Here is a 26,294-nt window from a genome sequence, read left to right as displayed (position 1 = left end):
TGACACATTTTGGCAAACTGCTGTGCTGCTCATATCAGTAATTGGTTCAATGCTCACATTTTCTAGGCCAAATGCAACGGTCACTAGAATTAACAAGCACCAAAAACCAAATGCATAAACCTACAGTCACATTAGTGTGTCTCTGCCATTGCAGAAAAACTGTACTGTTCACATGTTGAAAAGTATCAAAAGACACACTAGCTTTGAATATATTAAAATATTTGAATTTGTGCGTGTACAGGTATGGGACCTGTTATCCAGAATGCTAGGGACCTTTCCATAATTTGGATCTTCATACCTTAAAAATAATTTAAACATTAAATAAACCAACAGGCTATGTTTGCTTCCAATAAGGATTAGATCTAAATTTGGGTCAAGCACAACGTACTGTTTTACTATCACAGAGAAAAAGGAAATCATTTTTAAATATTTGAAATTTTTGGATAAAATGGAGTCTATGGGAGATGGCCTTTCTGTAATTTGGAACTTTCTGGATAAAATTTTTATGCATAACCGATCCCATACCTGTTCCAACAACCCACTGAAGCCAGCATTGCAATAAATTAACAAAAGCATTGCACAATTGTGGCTTTCAAAAAAGAAACCAACTAAAACGCAAAGCATGCCACTTTCATAAAGGTCTAACATCTCCACAACACTATAAAATTGAAAATCCTCATAGTTCCAGTGAATAGGCAATTAAAATATTCTTTACCCATTTCAGAATGACAGCTTTTAATTAATAAAATATTCTTTACCCATTTCAGAATGACAGCTTTTAATTAATATAACACCCCCCTGGAGTAGCTCAAACACCAAATACTGAAATAGCAGCTTCTATCCAATATCACATTGCACAACTCTCAACTACCTGCAAAAAAATTATGTACTAGTTTGCAAGTCTATGTTTTAACAAATTTACCTTTAAACTTGACTCATAATCAGTATTCACTTTGAACATCAGTCCAAGTCGTAAATGAATTTCCTTGGCGCGACAGAAGCTGGGTTCGACATAAAGCACTTCCTGAAATGCTCTAATTGCCCTGAAGAGAAAAAAGTTCAATTATAAACAAAACATTGTAGACATATGGAATGATTAGGAGCAAAGGTGCACAACAGGCTTTTGGGGCATATAACCTTTATGCAAGTTAGAGAGCAAAGACTATTTGCAAATACATTGTGCTGGGTTACCTGGCACTTTAGGAATAGGGATTGTCTGGCAAGGACCCTGTTAAGAATTAGATTTTGTTGAAACCTGTTCTAGCCCTAGGAGTAATTTGACTAATTAAAGAGAAAGGATGTCCATCATAAAGGTGGTTGTAAGGTTTGTTAATGTATTGATGATATTAAACAGGAAATTTAATGTACATTTCATTCTCATAACTTACCAATACCATTTATAGTTCTGCATACCACTGTACTACAATATGATAAATTAATCAATCCTGAACATGGGATAGGTTATCTTATGCAATGATATAACGTTACTTTTCTGTGACCAGTTACTGGGATTATTTCCCACTTGACAAACCAAATATACGCATGGACAGTCTAAGATTGCATGTACTTTCAATTGTGTAAAATGTACTGCTATTTGTTACTTTGGATAAATTTACAAATAAAAATATTTTTTGAAAAAAAGGTGGTCTTAATGTTGCATTCAAATAGTTTTATTCTAGACCAAATAAAATAAATAGGTATTTGGTGAATCCCCTAACAAAAATAAATGTTCCCTTTAATTTATAGCCTGCAAATCGTGGAGATAACACTTGATACATTGTACCTGTAATTTATTTTAACGCCAGCTGATTTTGGGAGTAGGATATTTTTTGGCTAGTATTATGCAATCCATGGATGTGTGTATAGTATACTGGGGCACTGATTACCCAGGACATTTGTGCCACTTTTCAAAATTAGTATTTTGACAACCGCAATCAATTGACAACCGCAATCAACTTAACCAGATCAGTGTTCATTTGCATTATTTATTATAAGACACGTTTCAGTGAGTCATGTGACAGAAATACCACTAAGCACCCATTGTAACCCATGCGATCTCAAAACACTATGTTATGGAATAAAAACCATGTATACTTACCAGTGAAATGCATTGTAATGGAAGTAGACCAAACCAAGGCCATAAAGAAAGGCAGCATTCTGTAAAGACAATATAAAATTATAAAAAGGCTATTTAACAAAAAAAGGGAAATTAACCTGTAGCATTAATGTTTCATGTTGGGAGGGTTTGAAAATAAACCAGGACCTTGCATTCTTTTTTCTGCAAATGTTCAGCATGTCACACAGATTCAGCACAGACTGATTTTCATTTATTGACGCCTATAATTTACATAGCACTGACATGTGATGTCAAAAACAGATCCCTCTGAAATCAAAACATTTCATCTAAAGTTGTTGAACACAGACTGTTTCACGGAAATCTTAGCCTAATTGTTTACGGAGCACTGGAAGTCCAGTAGAGAATAATTTCCAGTGCTCAGTGAAGTGTGATGGTTGTGTTTTCAGGCTTGAGTAGCTCAGAAAACACATCAATTACTGCAAAATGTAGTGCCATCCTCAGTACACACATCTTGGCAACAGCACTACTGCATCACATTCACTTAAAATTGTCATAGCTGCCTGCATCACTAGCATGGTACTTAACATTAACCAGAAAATTTCAGATTCAATGCATTCAATGGATCTCATACCTATCCATACTATATCACCTCCCCTTCCAAAATGAAAAACACATGCATACAACAGACCCTGAGTGGGACCAGACTGAGAAATGGCATTATATGATAATAATAATAAAAACATACATAAAAGTCATAGTTAACTTACAGGCATGGGTTTAACGTTGTTAAAGAATTGGTGTCATAAAAGTAGCATATCTATACTCTTCCCTTATGCGTTCAAGATTTACCTAAATATGCACAGCTTTCCTTGCAGCACTACAAGACATTTCAAAATGTTGGTGAGCAGTAGAAGAGTGGCTTCCCATAATTCAACATTTTCTCCCTCAGACCAAGACTATGATTCTGCAGAAAACTTGTGCATGCCTTTTAGAATGTTCCTCACAGTAGCATGTGTCCCCTAAAAGACAACTTTCTTAACATAGCCAATGATTAATATTCCCAGGGTGCTATGGCGATGCCCATCACATTACAGATGAACTGCAGAACCGACCATCAAGTGGGGTGTGTCTTAAATGGTTGGATCACCTTTAAGTTACATTTAAGTTGTTACAGAATGGCTAATTCTAATTGACTTTCCAATTGGTCTTCATTATGTTTTTTTTTTGTATATTTTTGAATAATTTGCCTTCTTCTATGGACTCTTTCCAGCTTTCAAATGGGGTAACTGACCCCATCCAAAAAAACAAATGCTCTGTAAGGCTACACATTTATTGTTGTAGCTATTTTTTATTACTCCTCTTTATATTCAGGCCCTCTCCTATTTCATATTCCAGTCTCTTATTCAAATCAGTGCAAGGGTAATGTGGACCCTAACAACCAGATTGCTGAAACTGCAAACTGGAGAGCTGCTCCATAAAAAGCCAAATAACGCAAAAAACTACAAATAAATTAAAACTAATTACAAATTGTCTCAGAATACCACTCTCTATATATCATACTAAAAGGTAATTTAAAGATGAACAACCCCTTTAATTCCTGTTTAGCACTGACTGGTTTGTTTCCTTCCTTGCCTGTGGTAAGGTTATGAATCATACAAACGGTACAGAACTTTGGTTAATATCTCCCTACATGATCGCAGGACTGAATCCATTTATGACATCTCCAGGTCAGCAGCAGGCTATTATTATGAAATAACTTATCGGGAATCTTTATAGTGTAGGTGAAGGTAATATAGCTCCCATGATTGTGCCCTAGGAGAAATATTGTGGTGTATGAAATGGTCCTAAAGTAATGGATTGGGTTAAAACGTTAGCAATTAGGTAGAGAAGCAGCTCTAACAAATGTTAGGGTTACCTTGTTCTTTAACTTTGCCATAAGCATGTGTCCATTTACATTACCTACCTATGAGGGGACTGCCATATTTTAGAAACTCTTCAAAGATTAAGAAGGGATAATCAGATAGGTCAAAGCAGTCTGGATTAGGAACTTTATAAGTAACAATTATTTACAAAAGCAGACCTTTCAGTGAAAAATGGTCCACGTGGCCTATTGTTAACATTTAATGTACATTAATATTTTGAAGAGTTTATTCTGGGTATTGTGTTTTACCAGCAATTCTTTATTCTCACAGTTATTGACAAAGCCCTTAGAAGTGTTCCTCATTAATTTAAATTGCATGTCGTGGGACTGTTGATCAAAAATGTAGCCAGTATTAGACAGTGGCAATCAATTGACACACAAGACCACCTACAAATAAATGGCTGGCAATTCTGAGCATTTTGTCCTGTTGAGATAGGAATCAACAGTGTAGACAAACCAAGCCAATACAATCTTTTGGCCCCTAACATAACAACTGAATTATAATAAAACAGATGTTTTGTAGACTTGTCAGAAGATGATTGCATCCAAGGCCCAATTAAATGCTTAAAGGGAATATTAAACGTGCCAGATATCTTTTGGGCAGACCATGGTTTTTGGGTCTGTGGTCTAATATATAAGAGCACTTGCATTTACAAATTCTACCATATCTGCTGCTTTTTTTAAAAAAAATGCTCCTAGCTACATTATGTGCATTGCCGTTCACCCTCTGTTGGTCGCACAAAATCAATGATAAATAACTGAACAAAATGTATTTATAAATACTCAATATATACCCAAATTTTGGTATGTTCAAAAATCATTAAAATACAAAAAGCCCACAACATTTAAACTGATCTATAAATGCATATTTCAAATGATTTTTCTACCAAGGCCTACCTCACAATACATAGCAAAACAGTTCTTTCAAGCAGATCTGCAGATTGCTTCAAGTGCATGGACAGGCACAGACAAAGCTCCAAAATCAGCTGTGTGGGTACCAAGGGAATCATAGCTGGAGTGAACAAGGAGTGGATCAGTTTGGACTGGCTTAGATTGGCTGTTTCTCTGACTGCTTCTCTGTCTGCATTTACAAACAGGCAGGGAAGCAGACTCGTGACATTAATCTCAGTCACAATCAAAATGTCCTGCATCATTATGCCCGGCCAATTCAAATCATAATTTGTATAAGCAAATTGGGGTGGGAGGGAAATCACATGACTTTTTGTCACAAAACAAGTAAAAAAGTTCTCTTCCCAGACTTAATTTGCATATGCAAATTAGGATTCAGCTCAGTATTCGGCCAAATCCAAAATAGTGGATTCGGTGCATCCCTACTAAAAAAGTTATATATTTTGTTAAAATATATCTGTACCTTCCACTAGATAAAATAAAAGGTTATTTTTTATGCAATAGTGGCTAGGATGTGTTTTTTTTTTTTTTTTAATTAATTAATTGATTAAAATATAATCACTTAATAATCCAGGTATTAGCCCATGCTTTTTAAACTATTACCATAACCAAGTAAAAAAAAAAAAATAAAAATAGATTATACTAAATAGCAGGTATGAATACACCAAACATGCATTTGTTACTACAAAAAGCAAAGGAATCTAAATAATCAAAATAAACATTTTACAATAGAAAACAAAGTGTGCATCTTTCAAATAATAAAATATATTAAATGAGTTGTTCATCTTTCAAACACATACCCACAGCAGATTACTTTTCAGGCCCCCAGGTTGACAAGTTTTATTAATATTTATTTGAATTTAATATGAATTAGGACCTCATGGGGCCCCTATACCTCTTGGAAAGTTACAAAATAAATAAATAAAAACTTTTGGAAGGTGACCCACCTCTAATGGTAACAGAATAATGCAATTCTAATAAACAGAAAGCTTTACATTATTTGCCTTTAAAATAATCAATTAAAATGATAAATGGTATATACCTTCCAGTAGTCCGATTGTAAACTGTAGTACCTCTGGTATGCAGATAATGCTGTAAGAAAACACAAAATAACACCGTTAAAAACGTTTAACTCACAATTTTAATATTACTTTAGAGGTAATCTATATGAAGAGTAAAACCTATTAATTGATGCTTTGACATTGGAAATTATTTAAATGACAGTTGGACAAAATGTGCTTAAACATGTTGGTTAGGTAATTAGAGCAGTGTCTGGAATTATTTACCGTATACTCATCTTGACTTTTCATAAGCACAGATATGTCATATATTTTAGTGTCTACCTTTCTACATTTCTTACTTTATGTACATAAAAATATGAGGCATATCATAAATCTAGCATTTAGCTTTTTAACAACCTGCAGACTGGATATATAAAATAATCTCACATGTAGTAAACGCTCTTTTTTTTTTTTTTTTACTTAGATGTTGTATAAACTATTAAATAGTTCTGAATAGTTCTCTTTTTCACTACAGTTTCCATTTATTTAAAATGTGTCACGTATTGGCAACAGGCAGACCTGTGCTCAGATAATGCTCAATGTTAGTATTTCTAAGCAGAAGGCATGTTACCATAATTATTATTATTATTATTAACATGTATTTATATAGCACCAACATATTTCGCAGCACTGTAAAAGTAAATGTGTTTATATCACTAAATAACGAATTAAATAATAATTATATAACTAAATAACGTAATTCAAATAACGAATTACATACATAAAACATACGGAGTTACATACATCACAACCAATTCCGGTACAAAAGGAGAGGAAGGCCCTGTGCAAAAGAGCTTACAATCTAAAGGGAAGGGAATAAGGGTAGGACTACATGAACGTTTTCAACGCGATCGGACGCACTGCGACATCGGATCAATGCTGAAACTTCATCGGACATTTCCCACTTACCTTAGTTGTGTCGGATGTGACTTGTCGTGCCGAAAACATCCATGTAGTCCTACCCCAAAACACAAGGTGTGGGAGTGGGCAAGATCAAAATGAAGTGGGTGAGAGATGTAGTACTGTATGTGGTATTTCATTTGTTAGTTATGCAGAGTGAGGGTAGGCTTCTCTAAATAAGTGCATTTTAAGAGATCTTTTGAAAGCAGAAAGGTTGGCAGAAAGTTGGACAGATCTTGCAAAGTCTTGTATGCGAGCATGTGAGGAGGTAATGAGAGAAGAGTTGAGTTGCAGGTCAGTAGAGGAGCGTAGTAAGCGGTTCGGCTAGTTCAGAGATGTAGGGTGGGGCAGAGTTATGAAGTGCTTTGAATATCAAGGTCATTAATTTGAATTTTATTCTGAAAGGTAACGGAAGCTAGTATAGGGATTGGCAGAGTGGCATGGTAGATGAGGAGAGGTTGCAGAGGTGTATAAGCCTGGCAGCAGTGTCATTATGGACTGTAGAGGTGCGTCTCTGGCGTGGGAAGGCCAATTAAAAGAGAGTTACAGTAGTCTAGACGTGATATGACGAGAGAGTGAATGAGAATTTTGGCTGCATCTTGGGTGATAAATGATCTAACTTTGAATATGTTCCTTAGGTGGAAGTGACATGATTTAATAAGTGACTGGTCCATTTTTTGGAACCCTTACCCGACCTGTAAGTGTAATCCGCAACCCAAATTCTTACCCGCTTGGACCCACTACCCAACCCGCAAGTGCCTTATCCGCAACCCAGACCCGCTAACCATCAAGAATCGGGAAGTGCGGTCATTGTAAACCGGAAGTGACATCATCGGAAGTAGGCGTGATCAGAAAAAATGAGAAAAATCCCCGCGGCCCGACACGCAAACCCGCAGAACTGCCGACCCGCGTCTATACCCACACCCAGAAATTCTACCCGCAACCCGCAGGGTTTTTACGGGTAACCCGCAGGTACCCAACCCGCTGCAGGACTCTACCTAAAACACCTTTGCTAAAAGACACAAATAGCATAAAAAAATGCAAACACAAATAGAACTTTTCCTACTTTGTCATTATAATGCAATTTACTTTTAAATTAACTTAAAAGTCTGTCATATACATGGTGATAAAAGTGTGCTGCTTATTGGGCTATGTATGGAACCCCAAAACCTTGCGGCTATCAAGCAACTTAGAGTTTGGCACATTGCTACATTTGCCTCCACCCAAGGTGATGCTAAGACTCTGGATGCAGGCACATCAAAAGTATGAGTGTAGGAGCAGAGAATCCTCCACTAGCCTTATACCCACTCTAAACTTTTAAGCTGTTACAAGGGAGATGCTGAGCTCTGTCAGAACAAACCTTTCCTTCCACAAGTTTCAGCCTTTGTAGTAGATAACAGCTCAATATACAGAGGAATGATAATTTCATAAATCAGTTTCTCCTCTGCTGGCAGAATAGGAATAGTGCTTGTTTAAAGCAAGAGATGTATTTCAACATTTAATCAAATAACCAGTCAAAAGATAAGCTCACCTGTATAACAAGTTCCTCATTATGTCAAAGTCTAAAGGTGGCCATACACAAGCCAATAAAAGCTGCCGTAGTGGTCCCTCCAAATTGAGTCACCAGCTTATTAGCCAGACTAGGCCCCAGAGTGAGTGGCCAAATCAGGCACAGAGTCATTTGTTTGGTGACCGTGACAAGTGGGCCTAGCAGTGTATGGCCACCCTTACACAGACTTCATTAGTATCTCTTATGAAACAACAGAACTCAAAGGGTAGAGAGGATGAATGAGAGGTAAGAATGACGTATCACATTTTTTTATATTAAAGCAATAGAATACATTTTCAATCACTTTATGTTGCACATATTGAAGAAAACTAGATACATGTCATTTAGATCCATGTATATCTGTTATCCACTATAACCATCATATAGCATTTTTTTCCACCATTACTACACAGCAGCTTGTTTATATGAACTATAGTAGTGTTTCTGAAGCAAACAAATCAGTTTTACCAGTGTAGGGCAACAGTACATGATATTTTCATTACAAGCTTTTCAATACTCTGTATTAATGTATACCTCAAATAAATATGTCTGGTTAATATCCAAAGTGAATCTATTTGATTAAGTATTTATTTAAATCCAAGAGAGACATTGTGGGCGAGAATCACATGGGGAGACAAGCATGAATATATGAACTCGTCATTGATCATATTTGATCAGTTTATATATACATTTTCTACATATTATAAAAAAAAATACGACAGGTGAGAGTGACAAAAACAGTAGAAAATGAGCGAAAATTAGGATATGTAAAATTGAGATTTTACTGTATATTGGAAACATTTTTTTTCAGGTGTACAAATCTTTTTAAGTCAGGATGTCAATTTTCTAAACTGTTCTAAAATATTTTCTCAGCAGCATTAGAAAAATGTGTTTTTCACAGCCATCTTGATTGTAAAAGATTAAACAATATTTAAATTAATAACAAAACATTTATGGATTGTTATATGTTTTGTTATGTTTTATTCCTTGTGAATATCCTTTTGAAAATTGACAAGCAATGAACATTAACTAAAAACATAAGGCAAGCACAAACAAACATGTAACAGAAGTGTCTATAATATAAAATAATCCTAGAATTAAGTATATGTACTACAGTATTATAAAAAACATGGGTTAACAATTTCCCAATTATCAAACTTACCTTTTGGATAGTCTTCCAACAACAGGTTGAAATGGCCTAAATGACAGAAGAAATCAGACTCCACTTTTCCCTCTGATTTTAATATCAGAGCCTCATAACAGCGAATAGCCTAAAGGGAGGAGGAAAAAAAAAAGTTAACATAGTAGAAAATAATATCTGCAGTTCAATGCTATCTATAGTTTAAATATATAGTTGAAACTTTAAAACCCATAGGGCAAATTTGAAGCACAAAAGGCCCTGTAAAAATTCATTGCTGACTGAATACACAAGTGCAAAGCACAAATTAATAGGACAATTATAGTTTCGTGCAGATTCAGCATGCCTATGCAGAGTTTTGGACTCCAGGAAGCATCATGCATGTGTTTGAAACTACTACCTATTTTAAGAGAGCAAAAAAAGACATGCGAGATGCTTTTCTTTGATCCAGAACAACATGATGTTCAAGGGGTTGTTTACCTTCCAAACATTTTTCAGATTGTTCGCCAGAAATACTTTTCTTTCAATTGCTTTTAATTTAATTACCCTGTCTCTGGTGTTTGAGTCTGGCAGCTCAGTAATTCAGGAGCACTCTAAACTGTTACAATTTTGCAACATTTAGTGGATACATTTTTCAGCAGCATCTCTGGAGTATTAGCAACTATTGTATCAAATCTAACAACTGCATTTAATGAAACTCAGGGATTCTGGTCAGCAGGGACTAAGATAAGAAATGCATCAACTAAATGTATCAATTGAGAACAGTTTAGAGTCGATGACCCGCCCCCCCAGAGCTGCTTTAGACTTGTGACACACGGGCAGATTTAGTCGGCTGGCGACTAATCACCTGTTCTTCTGGGCGACAATCTCCCCGAACTGCCTTTGCGGGTCTTCCCGTCCGATATAATGAAAAGTCGAATGCGCTAAAATCGCACGAGGGGCTTCGTTTTCTGAAGTTGAAACTTCGGGCGACTTCGGTAAACGAAGTGCTGTGTGTGCTATAGCATTATAGCAGACGGGAAGACACGCAAAGGCAGTTCGGGGAGATTGTCGCCCAGAAGAACAGGCGATTAGTCGCCAGTCGACTAAATCTCCCCGAATCTGCCCGTGTGTCACAAGCATTAGAAGGTGAAAAATTAGAAGAACGGTCACACATAGAAAATAATTGGAAGAAGTATTTACTTCTGGTAAATAATCTGAAACCAACTGAACTGAAAAAAGTGTTTGAAGGTGAAATGTTTATATAAGTGGTGCACAAGATTGGAAAATGCTTATTTTTTTTTAACAAGAATTTTAATTGTCATTTCTTGATAAGTCCTCTTTAACCATTCATATATTTACTATAAAATCACACACACATCCACTAAGCATTAAAATATTTTGGCATCACTTACTGAAGAATACATTTATAATTCCCATGAGATTTAATGGAACCAATTTTGCTTGTAAGCCACTGACTGAGGATAATAAACCTTAAAGAATCAGACTAATTATGTCAAGAAGGAAAATCTGTTTATTGAGGGGGGCTAATATGTTAGGCACCTCTCTAAGTTTTTCTCCAAGCTGGTGCTCCTCTTACTCTACTGTGTAAGCTTTAGTCTTAGTTTCTGCTAGGGATACCCAGTAAAAGGTAAATTTAAATGGAAGCAGTGTATTATTTTATTTCCAGGGGTCAATGCAATTCTTTCCTAAAAGGTGCACCAGAACAAAGCAAAAACTTTGTTTCATCCCCCCAGTGAATCACATAAATGAGGTTCAACATGATTATAACTACATTTGGAAGGAAAGGAATGATTAAATATATATCACATATTTATACAATTATATCACATCATAACGTGACATCTACAAATATTTCTGTATTGCAAATGCGACAAAGTCTAAACTTGGATTGAAGAAGCTGTGGTAAAACGGCAGCAGCCTGCTCTGTAGAAAACTAACCCTGGCCAGTGTGCTTTTTAAACATTGAGTCTTCACAATTCCCACTGCTTTTGTCTAACAGAAATATTAAGAGGTATTTTTGTTTGATTGCATTTGTTAAGGTGTAATTGACTAAGATGCAGTTTGAGCCATGCCTAAGCTGCCACTTACTCAGGGCTGTGGAATTTTTGGTGCTTGTTGGCAACTGACTCCAAATTTGCTTCAGGCTCCAGAGCTCTGCACTTAGGATCAGGTTTTCATGATCTTTGTATTGAGTTAATAACCCCTAAAGTGGTTCCCAAGGGGTTAAAAAAAGAAAAGAAAAAGAACCGCAGTATGAAAAGATAAATACCTAAATGCCATCAGCATTTAAGCCCAGATTGTAGTTGAAAGACTAATCCTGAGAACTATAGAACAAAAACAAAATTTAATTGGAAAAAATATGAAATGTGATTTATAAAAAGCAGCACCATGTAGCTCATACTAAGGGACAGATTTATCAAGGGTCGAATTGAAAACTTGAATTCAAAATTCGTATTCGAGTTTTTTTAATGGTCAAAACTGTCAAATTCGACTGGGGAGTAATTCGATTTGAGTTTAAAAAAAAATTAAAATTTGATATTGGAGATTTACAGTCATATAATATAGTTTGGGAACCCCTCTTAATTCTTTGGAGTTTTGTTTATCATTGGCTGAGCTTTCAAAGTAGCAACTTCCGTTCAATATATAACATGCCTTGTGGAAACAGTAGTATTTCAGCAGTGACAGTTTATTGGATAAACTGAAAATATGCAATATGCATCATCTCAAAATTAGACAGGTGCATAAATTTGGGCAACCCAGCAGAGATATTACATCAATACTTAGTTGAGCCTCCTTTTGCAAATGTAACCGCCTCTAGATGTCTACTATAGCTTTGATGAGTGTCTGGATTCTGGATGGCGGTATTTTTGACTATTTGTCCATATAAAATCTCTCCAGTTAATTAAATTTGATGGCTGCCGAGCATGGACAGCCTGCTTCAAATCATCCCATAGATTTTCGATGATATTCAAGTCGGGGGACTGTGGCGGCCATTCCAGAATATTGTACTTCTCCCTCTGCATAAATCCCTTTGTAGATTTCAAAATGTGTTTAGGGTCATTATCTTGTTGGAATATCCAACCCCTGCATAACTTCAACTTTGTCACTGATGCTTGAACATTATCCTGAAGAATTTGATAACATTGGGTTGAATTCATCCGACCCTTGACTTTAACAAGGGCCCCAGTCCCTGAACTAGCCACACAGCATGATGGAACCTCCACCAAATTTGACAGTAGGTAGCAGGTGTTTTTCTTGGAATGTGGTGTTCTTCTACCGCCATGCAAAGCTCTTTTTGTTATGACCAAATAACTAAATTTTTGTCTCATTGGTCCAAAGCACTTGGATGACTGTGGCTTGTCTAAATGAGCTTTTGCATACAAGTGACTGTTTGTGGTGTGAGTGCAGAAAGGGCTTCTTTCTGATCACTCTGCCAAACAGATGTTCTTTGAGCAAATTGCACTGAATTGTAGAACGATGTACAGATACACCATCTGCAGCAAGATGTTCTTGCAGGTCTTTGGAGGTGATCTTTGGGTTGTCTGTAACCATTCTCACAATCCTCCACATATGCCACTCCTGTATTTTTCTTGGCCTGCCAGACGTGGGTTTAACAGTATCTGTGCCTGTGGCCTTCCATTTCCTGATAACATTCCTTACAGTTTAAAGCTCTGAGATAGCTTTTTGTAGCCTTCCCCTAAACCATGATACTGAACAATCATTGTTTTCAGATCTTATGAGAATTGCTTTCAGGATCCCATGCTATAACTCTTCACAGGAGAATCAAACAGAAGCACAACCTGCAATTGGTCACCTTAAATACCCTCTCATGATTGGACAAACTTGCCTATGAAGTTCAAGGCTTAACAAACTAATCCAACCAAGTTGGTGTTGCCAGCAATCAGTATTAAGCAGTTACATGCATTCAAATTAAAAAAATTACAAGGGTACCCAAAATTTTGCACAGCCAGTTTTTCACACTTGATTTAATTTCATACAACTGAATACTACTTCACTAAAAATCTTTGTTCAGAAAACACCCCAAATGAAAGACATACCACTGTTGTATTTTTTGTTGAAAGTGGTGTCAATTATTATGCAGGCTGAGGGGGGGGGGTTCTCAAATTTAATATGACTATCATACTCTGGCCCTTTAAGAACTCAAATTAGACTATTTGCCATCTAAAACCTTCCAAATTGCTATTTAAGTCAATGGGAGAGGTCCAGGGATCAATTTTTTTTTTTAATTCAATACTGCTTTTATTAGCATAAAAACAAATAGAAAAAGCAAGTAGTGGCATACAATGACAATTGCAAGGTATAATGAGCAAGTACATAATAGTTCACGTGCAGCAGTATACAATGATAGTTCCACCCTGATTTGTCTGACAACTAAGGAACACATTGATCAAGCAAGCAGAAAAGACTAACACAATATTTATGCGTGGCCCCCAGAGGATGCGAGTTAGCCTTCTCAACTGTAAGAATGGGCTAAACAGACTGGGTGGATATTGAAAGCTGGTAGGAAGTCCACGGTGCCCATGTCTGTATAATTTGAAGATTCTTTTCCGGGTCGGTTTCCGTCAAAAATTCCATGCATTTCCTAGATTCAATCCGTTTGATCAACTGCTGTACAGAAGGGGTAGTTGGTGTCTTCCAAGTAGTCGCTATAAGGGTTAGTGCTGCATTGAGGATCTGAAACAGAAGGTGCCTCTCAGCTTTTGAAATTTGTACTGGGTAGATTTGGAGTAGCGCTATCTGGGGCAGTTGTGGTATTTCCTTGTGGAATATCTCCTTTATTAAATCGAAAAGCTCTGTCCAAAAAGCTGTAACTTTTACACACTGCCACCACATATGAAGCATTGTACCTGGCTGACCACATTGTCTCAAACACATGTTTGGATAATTTGGAGAAATCTTTGCAATCCTGGAGGGCGTTAGGTACCATCTACCAACCACTTTAATGTGAGATTCCAGGTGGTTAGTGCAGTGGGTTGCGCCTTTAGGGCTATTAATACATGCGGACCATTGAGCCGGGGAGAATTGCAATTGAAGCTCTTGTTCCCATTTATCCATATATGGAAGTTTTTGAGTTTCCTCACGTGATATTTGCATTTTATAGCAATCCGACAATATCGATTTACCGTTCCAGAATTTACCACAGAGGCACTCCATCAATGCCTGAGTGCGTAGTGTTTTGTAATCCACAGCAGTGGTGCGCAGAAAATGCGTGATTTGCCCATAAGTATAGATTTGATGTGGTGGTAGACCTGCATCAGGTCTTCAAACCGACGTAGTTTTGTGAGATGGTAGAGGTGCCCTAGTTGGGAAATCCCAGCAGTAGCCCAGCTGTGAAGGTTTATCTGTGGGATGAAATATTTCAGCGCTTTCAGAGGTAATAAAGGGGAAGGAAAGGTACCAAACTTAAGCTTTGTTTACACAGTGTCCCATATATGGATGGACAGTTTAGTGGTGGGTAAAAGGCTATCCACTGGTGGTCTGGAATGTTTGGGCATCCAAAAAAGATGAATTATAGAGTTATCTCCCATCATTTGAGTTTCCATATCCACCCACGTTCTGCAGCCCCTTTCTGCATGCAAACGGACAACTGATTCCAAAATAGTGGCAATATAATAGGCTTTGACATTGGGTATTCCCAACCCTCCCGAAGATCTAGAATATTGAGTTGTTGAGAAGGCCATTCTCGGGGGTTTTTGCTGCCATTTGAATCTATTCATGGTTCTCTGTATGGTCGCCAAATATTTAGTAGGGAGCGGGATCTGCAACATTCTAAATACATATAAAATTCGTGGTAAAAGGTTCATTTTTATAGCCATTACACACCCATACCAAGAAATTGTTTCTTTTCGCCATCTGTTGCATTCTAATTCAACGAGTTTTATCAACGGGGAATGATTCAATTTAAATATCATGGCCGGGTCTTTGGGTAGCTTGATTCCCAAATAAGTAATATAGGAATCACGCCACTCAAAGGCGTGGTAATGTGCAATTCCCTCCAGAACCCGTCTAGGTATGTTAATGGGTAAAGCCTGCGATTTTGCGGTGTTGATTTTGTACCACGATACTGCTTGAAACCTGTCAAGTTCCTTAAGAATATTCGGTAGAGAGGTCAAAGGATTCGTAATAGCCAGGAGAATATCGTCTGCGAACAAACCAATTTTCTGTGGTCCTGCAGGTGTGGGGATGCCCTTTATATCCTGATTGTCCCTTATACTATGGGCTAAAGGTTCAACCATTAAGGCGAAGATCAAAGGCGACAAAGGGCACCCTTGCCTTGTCCCATTTGTAAGCTCGAAGGCGACAGGGCTCCTTTGGTACAAACTTTAGCTGTGGGATACGAGTATAGTGGGGAGACAGCTTTTAAGAAAGTTGGCCCTAGCTGGAATTTGGCCAATGTAGCTTTCATATATTCCCAGTTAACCCTGTCAAACGCCTTTTCTGCGTCTAGGGAAAGCAGAAGGGCTGGTATTTTATTGCTTTTGAGCAAGTGTATTACATTTTGAAACCGTCTTGAACTATCAGCCCCGTCTTGTCAGTACGAATCCCACCTGATCGTTTTTGATAAGAGAGGGCAGTATTAAATTAAGCCTTTGAGCTAGTAGCTTAGCATAAATGTTGAGGTCAGTATTAAGCAAAGTGATGGGTCTATAGTTTTGACACTGGTCGTGGGATTTGCCCGTCTTAGGAATGGTAACTACATGGGCATGTAAAAATTCAGGATTAATCAGGCCTGTGTCCATGATGTCTTGAAATAGTTTAAGTAAATGCGGGGACAATATGTCAAGGTATAGTTTGTAGTATTGGTTCGTGAAGCCGTCAGGGCCTGGAGATTTACCAAGTTTCAATTCTTTAATGACACTTTGAAGTTCCTCAAGCTGAATGGGTTTGCTAAGGGATTCCAATTGTTGCGGGGTTGGTGAATGGAGGTCTAAATTGTTCAGATATGTGTCAATTTGTTCTGGAAGTGGTTTAGAGTTGACCGGGTCAGAGCTCAAATTGTATAACTGTTTATAATAAAGCGCAAATTTATTTGCTATTTGTTTAGGGTCAGTTATTTTGGTATGAGCATCCTGTAAGTATTGTATGCGATTTTGAGCTTGTTTTTGTCGTAGTAAGTTTGCCAATAATCGATCAGCCTTGTTTCCCTTAGTGTAAAAAAGTTGTTTCATACATTGTACTCTGTACGCCGTTTTGGCTGCCAAAATCGTATTCAATTTAGTACGTGTAGCCTCTATTTGTTTGACTGTATTTGCATGAAAGTGTTGTATCAGGTCCCTTTCTAGGTCTGCTAACTGAGATTCTAGCACCCTCTGTTCCATTTCCCTTTGCCTTCTAAGTAGTTTTGCCTTGGCAATTAGTTCACCTCGCAAGACAGCTTTGTGTGCTAACCAATTGGTTTGCCAGTTAGTGTAGCTAGGATTGTTTTCCCTGAAAAATTGTAATATTCTCTGCTCAATATGTCTCCTGGTTTCCTCATTCCGTAACAATGTATTGTTTAATTTCCAGGGAAGTTTGTCAGCTATTCTATCTAGGGGGAGCTCTATATCAACTGGGGCATGGTCTGACCATGTCCGTAGACCAATCCAAGGATTAACGATTTGTGTGGCGGATTGTAAATCGGTGAGGAACATGTCAATTCTAGTGTGTGTTTGGAAGTGCGGGGAATAGTAGGTGAAGTCTTTCGCTGAGGGATATTTAGCTCTCCATACGTCTATTAATGCAAAGTTGTGTAAAAGCATTCTAAATTTGGAGGCCTGGGCTAGCCGAGTTTTGTTTGTAACCACCCTACCATCTGCTCTTTGAACATCAATATGTGGATTCAGGGTGAGATTAAAATCTCCAGCTATAATGCATTTCCCCTGTCTATCATTTAGCAGTCTGGTAAAAGTTTGCGTCAGGAATCTGCTTTGATTGTCATTTGGGACATACATACATCAATCATACATACATATGAGGAGGATATACCTGCCTGCGGGATCCACAACAGACTTCAATAGTTGCTATGACACACGGGAGGATATCAAGATGGACACTCCCTTGGTTTTGTTTTGTGAGTATGAGTGGTAGCTATGTGGATAATGCCTGTCTGAGAACCGTGGCGGGTTCTTGACACAGAAATGTGTTTCCTGGTAGAAAAGTATATCAGCCTTGGCCTGGAAAGCATCTCTAAGGGCTTGATTTCTTTTATGAGGGGAATTTAATCCTCTAGCATTCAGAGAGTAAAAACGTGTCATCACAACAAATTAGCCAGTTGCTTTACCCGTTGGGATACCCCTAAAATATAATGCAGAACTGCAACAGTTACGACATAGCTTGCTTGCAATATAACAGTACACTTATCAAGTAAAACATAGGACCTTGCAATTGTATGATACCACTGAGGTATGTTATAAAAAACAGTGATAAAACATTGTTATCAACAAAACATAGAACATTAAACAAAAGAACTGCGAAAAACGCATGTGGTAACGTGTGGTATATACCACGGTGTGACTATTCAACTAGTGTGGAGTCAGTGGGGGCTCCGGAGATACATTATCTCATTGTGGACAGGGGAGTTCCTGGGTTAACTTACTGTCTTGTACTTTGAGGTTCCTCAAAGGGGCAACAAGATGCGACATCGCTGCCAGGTAGCCGAATTGCGGGCAGCTTTAAGTTTTCGACCAATCCTTCCTCACTTTATGTTGCTGTAGGGGAGGCCTACGTAGTGCTGTAGGCTCTATGTCTTGCTCCGGCAAAATGAGGTTCCATCTGATGAGCGCTTTCCGTGCATCGTCAGCTGTTGAAAGCGTAGTGGGCACTACATTCCTTTGCAACTTTACCGGATAACCCCATCTGTACGGAATATTGTGTTGGCGCAGCAGAGAAGTGGTTTCAGCAAAGGCTTTCCACTTTAGTAATGTTGCAGGCGATAGATCCGTATAGACCTCCAGCTTCTGGTAATCAGGCGGCCGTCCCTCTTTCTTGCGAGCAAGCGATAACAACTTCTCCTTGGTTTTAAAGAAGACAAACCTCGCCAGTACATCTCGTGGCGCCGCCTCAGGGGCCGCCTTGGGTTTAGGGACCCGATGAATGCGATCCAGTTCTCTTTCGAGCTGGTGGGAGTCAGGCATCAGGCCGCCAGCAGTTGCTGTATGTGCTGCTCGAGGTCTTGCGGGCCCACCTCTTCAGGGATCCCCCTAAGCCGCAAATTGTTCCGGCGGGACCTGTCTTCTAGGTCGATTATCTTGTCGGCCATTCTGTCTGTCTCCGTCTGTACTTTCGTATGCGAGTCCGCGAGGTCATTATGGGCCTCCGCGAATTCAGTTATCTGCTCCTCCAGGTGCGCCATCCTCTCGCCAATGTCTTGGATATCTTTGCGAAGTTCATCCGACATCCGCCGAATATCATTCTGGAGTGTGCATTTCACTTCCTGCAGCATTTCGCGGATTTGCGTTGCTGTCGCCGGAATGCTCTCACCCTGCTGCTCCGTCATAACAGAGGCCTGCGATTCCACGCCTTGCGGCGAATCCAAAATGGCGGAGGAGCGTTGCGACGCTCGAATAAAATAAGTGGAGACAGCTTTTTGTTCCTTTTTTTGGTTTCTCCTCTGGCCCATGACTTGGAGGGATCACTCAGCCAGAGTAATAGCCCGCAATGGGCATCTTAGATTCGCCCCTTGAGGATCTGTAGCTCCCTCGTGCACGGAGCTCTTCCCTTATGCGTCCATTAAGGTTGCTAGGCAAACTCCGCCCCGTCCAGGGATCAATTTTGAGTTGTTTGCAGCCTTCCTGACAGATTTTTTTTGGACAAAAAACTCAAATCGAGTTTATAAAATTTGATTCTAATTTGATTCGAGTGTTCAGGTCAATTCAATTCATGCGAGCTTTAAAAATTAGAATTTTTAAATAAATTTGAATTTATGGGAGTTTAGGGGAGTTTTTAAAAACGTGCAACAGATTTTTTTATATTCAATTTTGAAATCTGACATGGGGCTAGACATATTGTCAATTTCCCAGCTGCCCAAAGTCATGTGACTTGTGCTCTGATAAACTTCAATCACTCTTTACTGCTGTACTGCAAGTTGGACTGATATCACCCACCTCCCTTTTCCCCCCCAGCAGCCAAACAAAAGAACAATGGGAAGGTAATCAGATAGCAGCTGCCTAACACAAGATAACAGCTGCCTGGTAGATCTAAGAACAACACTCAATACTAAAAAGCCATGTCCCACTGAGACACATTCAGTTACATTGGGAAGGAAAAACAGCAGCCTGCCAGAAAGCATTTCTCTCCTAAAGTGCAGGCACAAGCCACGTGACCAGGGGCAGCTGGGAAATTGACAAAATGTCTAGCCCCATGTCAGATTTCAAAATTGAATATAAAAAAATCTGTTTGTTCTTTTGAGAAATGGATTTCAGCGCAGAATTCTGCTGGAGCAGCACTATTAACGGATTCATTTTGAAAAATGTTTTTTCCCATGATAGTATCCCTTTAATACCCATTTAATATTTATTAAAAAGAAAAACATTAGCCCAAATAATATAGACTCAACCTCCATATGTGTTATGAAAATGCTGTACACAAGTGAAATCTGCTGTGAAAAAGTATTGACATAAAAAGTTAAAGCAGGTATGGTACTGGTTATCCAGAATGCTCGGGACCTAGGGGGATTCTTTCTGTAATTTGGATCTTCATACCTTAAGTCTACTAGAAAATCATGTAAACAAACCCAATAGGCTGGTTTTGCTTTCAAAAAGGATTAATTACATCTTAGTTTGGATCAAGTACAAGGTTGCACTTAGAATAGTGACAGCAGCTGATAGCTCCACAGTGAAAAATGGCAGCACTTAAGGGCCCCTGCTGCAAGTGGTATTGTGTTTCTAGAGTTAATACATGAAACATAAGTATTGGCAACCTAGGGTAGTTACTGAATGCAGAGGAAGCACAATACTTGGTTTAGGCTATCTTGAGGGGAAGTGCATGTTTTGTGATTTCACCAGGGACTGCTTTTTCTTGTATACTTCTCACCATTTAGAAGATTAACAGGAAGTTTGCCCTAGTTATGCATCCCACCGGCCATTGCGGGGGATTTAGATTCAAGAGGCCTACCATTTCAAGGGTTTAAAAAAAATAATACAAACATGTGTTTTCATACAGAATGTTCAGAAAGTATTAAATGGTAGGTCAGTGGATGGTGCAAATAAGAGTTAGCTTAAAGGAATTGTTCAGTGTAAAAATAAAAAATTGTGTAAATAGATAGGCTGTGCAAAATGAAAAATGTTTCTAAAATAGTTAGTTAGCCAAAAATGTAATGTATAAAGGTTGGAGTGACTTGGTGTGTAACATAATAGTCAGAACACTACCTCTAAGACAATTCCTGGTTTGCCATTAGCCTTACAATGTTGAGTAATATAAATTGAAGTATTGGGGGGGGGGGGGGTTTGATAGCAGCAGATATAATGAAACCAATACATGCAGGGGAAAGCAGGAGATTGTTATATTTTAACTTGAGGCCTATGGCACAGGGGACATATTTGAGTAGGCTCGTGCAGCCTGTAGTTGTGGAACCCAGGTGGATTCAGCTTGAAGACATTCAAATGGATGCCTGTCATAGGTGGGGACAAAGGTGTTTCCATTTAACTGAATATCAAGCTGCAAGCGTGCTTCTCCGCTGGTTGAAAAACCACAGACTACATCCACGTGCCATCAGCCTGAAGATACATTTGGGGCTGACCTAATGTTGTCCACTCATCTTAGTATGGTCAATGCTGATGGGGTTGTCAAAGGAGTGAACATGCAAGATTTTTTTTTTTTCGTTTAAAGCTGGCCATAGACTCAAAGATCAGCTCGTTTGGCGAGCGGATCTTTCCCCGATATGCCACTAACGGCATGGCTATATCGGGGGTCATACAGCCGAACGATCGAATTAGGATACACCAAGGGGCTCCGAAGGGTCAGTCAAAAATCAAACCTTCCCAATCGATATCGTGGCCAGATATAGACCGGGAAGACCCCATACACGGGCAGATAAGCTGTCAAATTGGTCTAAACGACCGATAGCTTTATCTGCCAGTGTATGGCCACCATTACAGAGAGTTGTAGGACTGTATAGTATATAATACAATGAACCAAACATGTTTAGTACCTCTTAAAAACAATTATTTATCAAGAGCAGTTGGCAGATGATAATGCCAACTGGGAAGCAGTCAGGAAAATTACACATTTCTACTCCACTTTTTTTTTTATCATTATTGTAAGATTGACTATCCATGAAAAGATGATATTGATTGAGACAAATCAACCAAAATACTGCACAATCAACTTGACAATCAGAAAAGGTATGAGACCGATTATAAAGATTGCTCTTGACGTGGGGTTTTCCCAGTGGTTAGTAAACCATACTTCCTACCTACTAAGAATTATTTTTTGTATCTTATATCAAATATGTTTATCTGTAAGGAAGAAGTGTTGAAGTCAATTTTACCTGATACAGGTATGTGAGCTGTACATTAAGTCTACTAATATCATTTGAACATTGATTACAGCCAACAGGATCGTTTTACCTTTGTGACAAAGAGCTATGTCCCAATAGGCTGCCTGTATATGATGGGAGGTATATTGCACCCAGCCTGAGGTATTGGCTCCTTTAAATCTCCAGGGTAAGACAGGTTAGGACCCTGGAGCAAGGATAGATCAGTATGCTGCCCAATTAGTCCGGAGGTGTGGCTGTTTAAGGGAGCCTGGCGGGGAGTGGGAGTGTGTTGTACAGAGAGTGAACCTCTGAACACACTCTGTGAAGTGTTTGTGAACAAACTGTGAATTTAACTGCAACTCAAAAGAGCGACTGTTTTGTTACCTCTGCAAGGAACTTTCCTATGGACTGTAACACTGCAAACCGGTGAGGTTTTTCCTTATTTGACTGTTATAGCACGGAACTTGTGCCTGTTTAAGTTGTCCGGTTTGAACAATAAAACCCCAGGCAGGAGCCTGTTTCATTTTTGTTGCAAACCTAAGCCTCCTGTTTCCTCTGTAAGAACTGTTTTACCTGAGCCCTACCCGCTGCTTTGAGCTATTCCCCACACCTTCAATAAGTCTTTACCATCAACAAATCTTAGTTGGGATCAGCTACAAGGTGCTGTTTTATTTATACAGAGAAAAAAGAAATAATTTGAATTATTTGATTAAAATGGAGTATATGGGAGATGGTCTTCATGTAATTCACAGCTATATTGATAATGGATTTCATACCTTTTCTAGTAAAGGGTTTAAAAAGATTCCTAAGCTATTGGGTCTCATATACAAGTATCTGATAAATAAGTCAAATCAACTGGACTTGCTGTGTTTTTCTTGAAGATGTTTCAACAGTCATCCGACTGGCTCTCAATTGAGAATTGCACCAGTTTATAGTGCCGCTCCAGCAGAATTTGCACTGAAACCCATTTTTTAAAAGAGCAAACAGATTTTTTTTATATATTTCATTTTGCAATTTGGCATGGGGCTAGACAAAGTCAATTTCCCACGTGCACCCAACCACATGACTTGTGCTCCCTTTCACTCAACAATTAACAACCCCTTTAAGCTTACACCATCGAGATGAGGCTAGAACCATTAATTTGGAAGAGGTATAACACAAGCATTAAGTTAAGATTTTTCAAGCGATAAAATCGGTAGCCATACCAAAATGCCAATAATGTGCTTAATCCTACTTTGCACTACTTAAACTGTAGTAGTTTTACTGCTGAGAGACAGAATCTGTTTCAGGGCCACAATGAAATCAATTGTGATTAAGGCCTCAGCTGCACAACACTTTCATGAAAATCTGGACAACATTGTGCCATTAAATGCGGAGAGCCAAACTGTAGCATGGAATAAAAAAAGTTTCTAATATAGTTAGAAAAAACATGTAATCTATAAAGATTGGAGTGACTGGATGTCTAACGTAATAGCCAGAACACTACTTCCTGCTTTTCAGCTCTCTAACTCTGAGTTATTCAGCGACTTGAAGGGGGGGTCACATGGGACAGAACTGTTCAGTGAGTTTGCAATTGATCCTCAGAATTTAGCTCAGAATCAAAAGCAACAGTTATGAACCTTGTTGCCCCCCCACCTCAAGTCACTGATTGGCTACTGCCGGGTAAACAGTCAGTGTTGTATTCTGGCTATTACATTAGACATCCAGTCACTCCAGCCTTTATACATTAAATTTTTGCCAAACTATATTAGAAACATTTTTTATTTTACACAGCCTATTTACACAGTTTTTATTCGGAGCAATTCCTTTAAGTTGCTGCACATGCATACTGCGCGGCGTTAGTAGCTCATATGCGGTGTATCTATCTCTCTGAAACTCTCTTTCTATCTGGTAACCTGGTAACATACAGTTAGGTCTAGTGATGGGCAAATTTATTCGCCAGGCGCGAATTCGCTGCGAATTTGTGCGATTCGCCACCGGCGAATAAATTCGCAAAAAGCCCGCGAAAATTCGCGGCAAAAATTCGCCAGCGTCAAAAAATAATTTTACGGAAAACCGGGGGCCGGCGTCAAAAACGAGACGCCAGCGCCGTTTCGCGAATTTTTCGCTGTTTCGCACGAAATTCACGAATTTTCCAGCGAATCGAAACGGCGCAAATTCGCCCATCACTAGTTAGGTCGATAAATATTTGGACAGAGAACTTTTTTTCTCATTTTGGGTCTGTACATTATCACAATATATTTTAAATGAAGCAACTCAGATGCAGTTGAACTGCAAACTTTCAGCTTTAATTCAGTGGGTTGAACGAAAAGATTGCGTAACAATGTGAGGAACTAAAGCCTTTTTTAACACAATCACTTCATTTCAGAGACTCAAAAGCAATTGGACAATTGACTCAAATGCTATTTCATGGGCAGATGTGGGCAATTGCTTCGTTATGTCATTATCAATGAAGCAGATAAAAGCCCTGTTGTTCATTTGAGGGGGGTGCTTGTATGTGGAAGATTTTGCTGCAATATTAGGAGTGGCAAAATCTACAGTTTGGTACATCCAGAGAAAGAAAGCACTGGTGAACTCAGCAACGCAAAAAGACCTGGAAGTCCACAGAAGACAACAGTGGTAGATGATCGCAGAATCATTTCCATGGTGAAGAGAAACCCCTTCAAAACAGCCAAACAAGTGAACAACACTCTCCAGGAAATAGGCATATCAATTTACAAGTCTACCATAAAGAGAAGACTGCATGAAAGTAAATACAGAGGGTGCACTGCAAGGTGCAAGCCACTCATAATCATCAAGAATGGAAAGTCTAGATTGGACTTTGCTAAAAAAAAAAAAAAAAAACATCTAAAAAAGCCAGCACAGTTCTGGAAAAACATTTTTTGGATGAAATAAAGATCAACCCCTACCAGAATGATTGCAAGAAAAAAGTATGGAGAAGACGTGGAACAGCTCATGATCCAAAACAGACCACATCTTCTGTAAAACATGGCGGAGGCAGTGTGATGGCTTGGGCATGCATGGCTGCCAGTGGCACGGTGACACTAGTGTTTATCCATGATGTGACACCGGACAGAAGCAGCCAAATGAATTCTGAGGTGTTCAGAGGCACGGTCTGCTCAAATCCAGCTAAATGCAGTCAAATTGATTGGGAGGTCTTTCATAATACAGATGGACAATGACCCAAAACATACAGCCAAAGCAACCCAGGAGTTTATTAAAGCAAAGAAGTGGAATTTTCTTGAATGGCCAAGTCAGTCACCTGATCTGAACCCAATTGAGCATGTATTTCACTTGTTGAAGACTAAACTTCGGACAGAAAGGCCCACAAACAAACAGCAACTGAAAGCCACTGCAGTAAAGGCCTGGCAGAGCATTAAAAAGGAGGAAACCTAGAATCTGGTGATGTCCATAAGTTCAAAACTTCAGGCTGTCATTGCCAGCAAAGGGTTTTTAATCAAGTATTAGAAATGGACATTTTCTTTTTAGTTTTTTTAATTTGTCCAATTACTTTTGAGCCCCTGAAATGAAGTGATTGTGTTAAAAAAAAAAAAAATTTACTCAGAAGATTATCACTCAAAAATGCATCACTCAACCATTGGAAAAGTGCCTCTGAATATCAATGTCTACATCATACTAAAACAACCCCTGTGACAAACATGCACACATGGGAAAAACAAATTTGCCCAAACCGGTAAAATAAGAAAGCCTGAAAACATATTTTCCCCCACATTCTTGCATTGTAACTATTTCACACACATATTTAACAAAAGACAAATTTCTGAAAAGAAAGTAGAAACACTTTGTAAGCACCGTAAAAAAAGCTGTGAAAATCAATCTCAAAATTTAAGCAGTCACAGATTTTTCAGCCTACCACCTGTACCAGTTCCAAAACTGGTACAGGTATGGGATCCTTTATACGGAAACCATTTATGCAGATATCTCCGAATTACAGAAAGGCTGCATGCCATAGACGCCATTATAATCAAATAATCCTACATTTTTAAAAAAATTTCCTTTAACTCTGTAATAATAAAACAGTAACTTGTGCTTGATCCCAACTAAGATACAATTAATCTTTACTGGAAGCAAAACCAGCCTATTGGGTTAATTTAATGTTTACATTATTTATTAGTAGACTTTAGACATGAAGATCCAAATTAGGTAAATACCCCTTATCTGGAAACTCCCAGGTCCCAAGCATTTTGCATTTGTGGCCATGTGTCTAATATTGAAGTTTAGTTTCATTTTCACCTTTTGT

General features: G+C 38.5%; 1 protein-coding gene across 9 annotated transcripts in view; it reads right to left on the bottom strand.

Annotated features, from left to right (window-relative positions):
* The window catches only part of LOC108708200 (lysine-specific demethylase 6A), a 77,899-nt gene that overhangs the window by 43,167 nt on the left and 8,438 nt on the right, over nucleotides 1–26,294 (bottom strand). For all 9 annotated transcript variants that reach the window (XM_041582110.1, XM_041582107.1, XM_041582111.1 and 6 more), the window contains exons 3-6: nucleotides 9,580–9,688; nucleotides 5,950–5,999; nucleotides 2,099–2,157; nucleotides 923–1,043 (exon numbers count right to left, since the gene is read on the bottom strand). In XM_041582110.1, the coding sequence (XP_041438044.1) occupies nucleotides 923–1,043; nucleotides 2,099–2,157; nucleotides 5,950–5,999; nucleotides 9,580–9,688 (339 nt within the window). The remainder of the gene's footprint in view (nucleotides 1–922; nucleotides 1,044–2,098; nucleotides 2,158–5,949; nucleotides 6,000–9,579; nucleotides 9,689–26,294) is intronic.

The sequence above is a fragment of the Xenopus laevis genome, chromosome 2L (genome assembly GCF_017654675.1).
Source record: "Xenopus laevis strain J_2021 chromosome 2L, Xenopus_laevis_v10.1, whole genome shotgun sequence".
In the NCBI taxonomy this organism is placed as follows: domain Eukaryota; kingdom Metazoa; phylum Chordata; class Amphibia; order Anura; family Pipidae; genus Xenopus; species Xenopus laevis.
Note: the sequence above shows the minus strand (reverse complement) of the source record. Positions and strands in the feature narration are given on the sequence as shown.